This window comes from Chiloscyllium punctatum, chromosome 25, assembly GCF_047496795.1.
Source record: "Chiloscyllium punctatum isolate Juve2018m chromosome 25, sChiPun1.3, whole genome shotgun sequence".
NCBI classification, from domain to species: Eukaryota; Metazoa; Chordata; class Chondrichthyes; order Orectolobiformes; family Hemiscylliidae; genus Chiloscyllium; species Chiloscyllium punctatum.
In genome coordinates, this window is record NC_092763.1 from 44,792,257 (window position 1) to 44,800,253 (window position 7,997).

Genomic DNA, 7,997 nt, shown 5'->3' on the forward strand with positions numbered 1-7,997 from the left:
ATAAAAGATAATTCACACTTTCAAAATTAGTTTGATATTTTATGTTGCTTGTAATTGGCATAAAAACCTGAAATGTTGGTGTTGGATCTCAGGTGAGCAGAGCATCAACTCCAAGTATTGGGTTGACATTTGATGAGGAATACATGCGCATGGTGGGGCATGAACAATTAAAAGCTGGATGAGATCCTTCAGGCTTCATTGCAGCCAACATGGGAAGAGATAACTTGAAGTTAAAGACCATAGGAAATGCAATTTTCCATTGCAAGTGGCTGAAGAATCTCATGCATAAAGTCTCAATAGGAACCTTGTATGAGAATACGGTAAAGCAGACTGATGGAGAAACATGCTTGAGAAATGTTTGAGACTAAATTGAATCTGGTAGTCGTTCATTCCAGCATAATGCAGTTGTGCACAAGATATGTTTTTCATTTAACCGCATGCAAACCATAAAACAGCTGCTAATTAATCTGAATATAATTAATGTGAAATGATTAAAACTAGAGTCATGGAATTTTCACAGCACAGAAAGAGGCCCTTCAGCCTATTGTGTCTGTGCAGCTCATCAAACCTCCATCTGTTCTATTCCCAGCACTTGGCCCATAGCCTTGTATGCAAGGTATTTCAAGTGTTCATCTCAAAATGTATTTAATATTTTGAAAATTCCCACTATACCACCTTTTTAAGGCAGTGAATTCCAGATACCTAAGTCACTCTGGGTAAAAATATTTTACCTTAAATCCCCTCTAAACATCTGCTCCTCATCTTAAAACTGGCTATTCACCCCTCTGCTAAAAAAAGAAAGGTTTCTCCCTAACTACCATGTTTCTGCCTCTCAGAACTTTGTACATCTCATTCAGGCCCCCTCATCCTTCTCCCCTCTTAGGACAATAACCTCAGCCTATCTTCTCTCTCTCCATAGCTGAATCACTGCAGCCAAGGCATCTTCCGGTGAATTCTTCTGCATCCTCTTTCATTCAATCACATCCTTCCTACAGTGTTGTGACCAGAACTGCAGATAATACTCAAGTTGCTGCCTAATTAATGTTATACACAGTTTCATTATAACCTCCTTGGTCTTGATTTCACTGTATTGACTAATAAAGGCAAGGATCCCATATGTCTTCTTAATTACCTTACTTACTGAACAGCCCTATAGTCCTCCTTTTGCTCTCTGTATTTCCTAGGGTAATACCATTCAATATGTACTCTCTTGACTTGTTAGTCCTCCCAAAAGGTACGATCACACACTTTTCAGGATTAAATTTGATTTGCCACTGTGCAGCCCATCTCACCATCTCGTCCATATCATCCACTAGTCTTAAGGCTTTCCACTGTGCTATTTACCACACCATCAATTTTTGTGTCATCTGCAAACATACTGATCATAACTCTACATTCATCCCACTAAAATAGTACATGGTCTGGAATGGCCACTTTATCTGTGATAGCTTACAGAATCCATCCTGTCAAAAGACATAAGCTACAAAAGGCATTCATACAACATATCTCCCAATGATGCTTCATGGTCTTATCTTTATTTGTGTCACATTGTTCTGCAAGAGAGAATTTTGTAGCACTATTGGATGTGCCTGGAATAGTTGAATAGCTGGATGTGTTTGGAGATAGTGAGAGTAAACATGAGGCCGTTAGCATTAGTAGATGTCAGGGTGAGATATCTAATTGCAAGATTCAAAGCTTGTCACATTCTGAAATGTCTGATGTGATAGGACCAATGATCAAACATTTTGGGAATTTTCTGGCCTAACAACATTTTTTAAACAATCTCTTTTAGGCAGTTCTAACAGATTTGAGGAATTTGGGTTGACTTCCAATTTCAGGATCATAAGTAAGCAAAATGAAAGATACCGTCAAAATGCATATACTGAGAAACTTTGATTATCTGAAGGACATGGGTGGGGAGTATTTCATTCAGTTAATTGAATTCCGGACAATTGAATGCCGGATTACATAGTTTAGCCAAGCATCGGGACCTTACGATCTTGCCGGATGATCCAATATTCGAATGATTGAATGCCGGATAATCGAGATTCCTCTGTATTAGAAAAATGCAGGACAAATTTTCCTTCCAACTAGAGTGTAGGTTCAGAGTGCTGTAGTAACCTAAATTTACATAAAGCTGCTCGGAGGGGGATGGATACCAACATACTTCGTGAGACATCCCTAAACTTTTTTTGTTATTCTTTTTCCAGGTGTGGCTCTGACCTTGGAGTATTACATGGCAGCAAGAATAATATTGAGCTGTTGTCTGGCCCCTACTCTACCAAAGCCTTCAATCTCAGGATATAGTGAGTCTGCTCATCTGGAAATGAGTTTTGATAATGGCAGCGATTTGGGTAGCAATGATAGCAGTTGCCATTTCAATGAGGAATTCAAATACATCTTATTGCCAGTGTCCTATGGAATAGTATTTGTGGTTGGCCTTGTTCTCAATGCCATTGCGCTATGGATTTTCTCATGTAAACTGAGACCATGGAATGCCAGTATAACCTATATGTTTAATTTGGCTCTTTCAGACCTTCTATATGTGCTATCTCTGCCACTTCTTACATATTACTATGCAAATCGGAATGATTGGCCATTTGGTGTGATTCTGTGTAAGTTAACCCGCTTCCTTTTCTATGCCAACCTGTACTCCAGCATTCTTTTTCTTACGTGCATCAGTGTGCACAGATTCATAGGCATATATTACCCTTTCCAATCACTCAAATGGATTAAAGTGAAGCGGGCCTGGGTCGTATGCCTGCTGGTCTGGGCAGCTGTCATCATCTGCCTCATTCCCAATTTGCTTTTCGTCACAACAAGCAAACGGGCTGGTGACATACTCTGTCATGACACAACTCGTAGGGAAGATTTTCCTCAGTATGTTTCATACAGTTCTGCTATCATGGTGATTCTCTTTATCATACCATTTTTCATCATTGTCATCTGTTACAGTTTAATGACCAGAGAGTTGATCAAAGCCCCTATGTCTAAATCCAATAAAACTTCATACAATGTCAAAAAGAAATCCATTAAAATGATCATCATTGTTTTGTTTGTCTTTTCCTTGTGTTTTGTACCTTTCCATATCACAAGGACAATATATTATACTTTCAGGGTACTTGAGAAGAGCTGTTATGCACTTAACATTGTGAACTTCACATATAAGATCACAAGACCACTGGCCAGTGTCAACAGCTGCATTGACCCTATTTTGTACTATCTGGCTGGAGACATTTATCGAAAAAAGGTTGTGCATGCTGTGATTAGGAGAAAAGGTTGTGTTCGCCAAACTGTATCAAAAATGGATTGCAAAACAAATGAAAAATCAATGATAAACACTGGTACTGTCTATTCCATTATGCAGAGGTGAGACTGATGCAATCAAGAAAATCTCTTAACTTTTAGGTCAACAACCATCAGAAAGGCCCAAAATGGTTGGTTGCTCATTAAATAGAAGCTTTCACACTAATGCTGACTGATGGACCTGGATGCCAGTGACATTCAGATTAAACTTGTTGTGACCCAAACCAAACATTGTCAATTGAAGTCATCAAAGACAATCCTAAGAAGACAATAACTTGTTTGGCTGAGAAATGTAAATGAACGTAAAATGATCTCTATTTCAAATGCCCACTATAGCACCCTCCAAACCCACAACCTCTTGAAGGACAAGAGCAATAGATGTATAGGAGCACTACCAACTGCAAATTCCCCTCCAAGTCAAGCACCATCCTGACTTATAAAACTATATTACCATTCCTTCACTGAGCCTGGATTACAATCCTGAAACTTCCTAATAGCAGAATAGATTTACCTACTCCACATGGATTACAGCATTCAAAAATGTGGCTCAGTGCTACCATCTTGAGAGGAATTACATCAGACAATAAAAACTCTGGCTTTGCCACTCATACCCCATCAAGGAATAATCTAAAAGAAAAACAATTTCTTACACGTCTCAAAGGGTTTCTCAATTGTTGTTAAGACCAAAATGAGTGACGTTTGGACTAGGAGTATCATTTATGGAAAACTGAAAAAAAAATGCAGACTATATTTTCCAGGAATTGTGTCATCTCAAGATTCAAATTTTATAATGGATACAGTTATTTCAAAACATTTGGCAAATGTTTCCATTTTGGTTCATGAACCTGACACTGGGATCAAATGTATGTCTTTACCATGTGTCATGTTGAGAATAGCAATCCAATAAGTCAGGTTTTCAGGATTGAGCAATTATTAGCCAGAGGGTGTGTTTACCATCAAATTGAGGATGGTGGATGAGCTTTGAAAACTGGAGGACCAATAGGATACTTACAGGAAAAGACAGGTGAGGTAATCTTTTGTGTTTTCTCTGCACTTTGAAACGCTTTGAAATAAACAGTGCTCAGATTTGTTGGACTTCCATCTTGGCAGTCTGTGGGCACTGTGATGGGCAGGTAGATGGATTGGGCTGGGGTACTCAGGTGATCCTACAGCATTACCCTCTTGTCACCCTCTTCCCCAGTTTGCTATCAAGAAGCACCTCCAAGCTTATGCAATATTCTCCTAGTAGGCGTTCTCCTCAATGACATTAGTTGATATTTTAACTGTTCTGCACTCAATATGGCCTTAGAAAAAATGTTTGAGTGGATGGTGCTAGTACACTGGCATGTTGGCCAGTGGTGTAGAATTATGCACCCACCTGCCTCACTTCCTACTCCACAGGGCGAGAATAGTCCTGCCTATTAAGTCTTTTACTGATTCTTTGATAAGAATTATATGTGTTTTAGAATTTTTTTTCTGATACTCTCTATTTTCTTACTCAATATGTTGCTATTATATTTCATACTAAGTTTGTTTCAATGCAGGTTTTTGGACTGATTTCAAAACAGACTTACATTCATCCCCTGAGTTCAAAATACAGTGATATTATTTAGATTATTTTTCAGTTTCATTTTATACTTGTGTATAGCTTGGTCTGTTTGCTTTGTTTTCCATTGGTGGCAGTGAATTTCATTTTGGAATAGATTGAATTTGCTTTTTTTCAAATATATTTATGTTAATGTTGCAATAAAGAGCAAAAATATACTGAAACAGTTCAACTTTTACTGTCCATGTTGCCTCTGAAAATAATAAACCAGCCTGCTGAAGAACACTGATGACCAGCAATGCGATAGTATCATTTAGTTGAAACCGTTTCTCTCTTCTGAGTTTCTGATGTAGAGATGGGACTATAAACCATCTAAACCTAAATAGGTCAGGTGGTGACCTAAGTGAAGAATCATCATGAAATTGGTGGTGAAAGCTGGGAGTTTCAGTATGCATTACTTCCCATAGCTGTGTGCCTGCATGATGTGAGCTTTTGAAGTAGATTTATATTTTAAACTGGTATAAAATCGAAGGATCACAAATTATCTATGAAATGCATATTTCTTTTGCTAGATGTTAATCCTGTCTATCAGGATGTTAATGAAGCCAGTCTATTTTTCAACTTTGAACACTCTTGAACTAAAACCAGAAATTAATAACCAATACTTACTGTAGCAAGCCTGTTTATATAGATCAAGAGTGACTGTAAATATTTTAAAGACTATTCTTGAAAGAGAATAGATCATATTTCAAGCCATTCAACTCATTCTAAATGAATGCATTGATCTTATGAAATTCAGCTATCAGGAGGTGATGACCTACTGGTATTATTACTAGACTAAGATTCTAGAAAATCCAGAAAATATCATGGCAACCTGGGTTTGAATCTCACCATGGCAGATGCTGGAATTTGAATTCAAGATAAAAAAAAATCTGGAATTAATAATCATTACTGGACTATGAAACCATTGTTGCAAAAGTACAACTGGTTTACTAATGTCCTTTATGGAATGAAACTGCCATCCTTACCTGGTCTGCCTACATGTGACTCCAGATCTACAGTGATATCATTGATACTGAACTGCCCTCTGAAGTGGCCAATGATGTGCAATTAATACTGTCCAAGCCAGTGAAGCCCAATTTCTATTGGTTTAAAGTGAATTTCAAAGTTTCTTTGCAAGACAATAATGGAAGTGTTTCATATTATGGAAAAGAATAAAAAAAGTAATTGACTGAACATAATCAGGTTTAAGGTCTGTTAATAAATATTGAACTTAAATTTTCAATTGTTTGTGAAACGATAAATACAAAACTCATAAAATATCAGAATTTTGTCATCCTCAGTAATTTTTTAAAATGTATTGTATACTTGGGATTACTAAAAAATACAATAAAGTGAAAATATTTTGAAAGCCTTTGAACACCTTCAAGAACAACTTAAGACATTAATATATAAAAATGAAGCAAACAAAAACCTAAAGGTAAGGTTGAGTCTCTAGGTTATGGAGAAGTTCAGCATCAATTTGATGGCAGGTGAAAGAGACAGAGTTATAGAGGCATAGAGATGTATAGCACGGAATCAGACCCTTTGGTCTAACTCGTCCGCACTCCAAGATCTCTTTGTTCAGAAACACTCCACAGGACCTTATCATTAAGAGTATAAGTCCTGTTCTGATTTGCCATTCCAAAATGCAGCATCTCACACTTATCTAAATTAAACTCCATCTGCCACTTCTCAGTCCATTGGCGCACCTGATCAGGATACCATTGTACTCTGAGGTAACCTTTTTCACTATACCTCCAATTTTGGTGTCATCTGCAAACTTTAAAAACAGCGCCTAAACAGGGATTTTAACCCTGGATCAACAGATTACAAGTCTGATGTCCTACTGACTGACATGTGCATGAGATGGTTGTGAGGAGGATGCCCTTAATATTATCTGGTGATACCAGTCCAGTTTGGCAGCATTAGAATAGAATAGAATATCCTTTATTGTCACATGTACTCACGTACATAAGTAAAGGAGTAGAGTGCAAAGTTTACAGTGTTGCCTCTCACGACATCATTTTAAGTACAAATCTTAGATACAAAAAGTGGAATAAAAAAGAAAAGAAGTTGCATTACGTTACAGTGATCCATAGCGTAAGTTACAGAATCAAGATATCATTTTTTAATCATCAACAACTTGTGGTGCACGGATATTGCAACCCTGGGCAGCCATTGCTCCCCAGACCTTGAATTCCTCACCATCAAATGCTGCCCCATCTATCTACCATGGGAATGTACTGCTGCTATATTAACTGCTGTGTACATACTGCCACAAGCAAAGGTTGAGGAAGCTCTGGATGTGCTGTACTCCACCACTAATACCCTTGAGATGGAACACCCTGAGGTGTGTTTATTGTAACTGGCAACTTCAATCAAACCAGTCTAAGGAAGGTGCTGCCCAAGTACCACCAGAACGTTACCTGCCCCACCAGGGTCCCGAACATTTTAGACCACTACCACACCACTGTGAAAGACGCCTACTGCTCCATCTCCCATCCTCATTTTGGGAACTCTGACCACAATGCTGTGTTTCTTCTGCCAGCTTACAGGCAAAAGCTGAAGCAGGACATCACCTCATGGATACAGGTCCAGTGCTGGTCGGAGGAGGCAGAGGATCAACTCCATTGCTGTCTGGAATCGGCTGATTGGGCCATGTTCAAAACGTCTGCAGGTATCTTGGACGAGTACGCCACCACCATCACAGACTTTATCAGCAAGTGTGTGGAGGACTGCATACCGAGGAAGTCAAGCCGGGTGTTTCCCAACAGGAAACCCTGAATGAATCAGGACATACAGAACCTGTTAAAAACCAGGCATGAGGCCTTCAGATCAGGAGACCCACTCAAATATAAGGAACCCAAGTATGGCCTTCGCAGAGCCCTTAAGACAGCCAAAGACCAATACCGATCCATAATAGACACCTAGTCAGACACCTGGCGATTATGGCAAGGACTGAATGACATCACAGGTTCTAAAAAGAGACAGTGCAAGATATCAGATAATGACACATCCCTCCCAGATCATCTCTACGCCTTCTATACTCGCTTTGAGCAGAATTTCAGTGAAGAGGTAACACCTATTTCGACGAGTCTTGACG

At 38.7% G+C, this 7,997-nt stretch overlaps 1 protein-coding gene across 3 annotated transcripts in view; it reads left to right on the forward strand.

The window, feature by feature from the left end:
- LOC140495663 (P2Y purinoceptor 4-like) overlaps positions 1-4,980 on the forward strand; it is a 43,765-nt gene extending 38,785 nt beyond the window's left edge. For all 3 annotated transcript variants that reach the window (XM_072594654.1, XM_072594656.1, XM_072594655.1), the window contains one exon: positions 2,211-4,980. In XM_072594654.1, coding sequence (XP_072450755.1) covers positions 2,237-3,373 — 1,137 coding nt within the window. In that variant the 5' untranslated portion in view covers positions 2,211-2,236 and the 3' untranslated portion in view covers positions 3,374-4,980. The remainder of the gene's footprint in view (positions 1-2,210) is intronic.
- Positions 4,981-7,997: the final 3,017 nt, after the last annotated feature.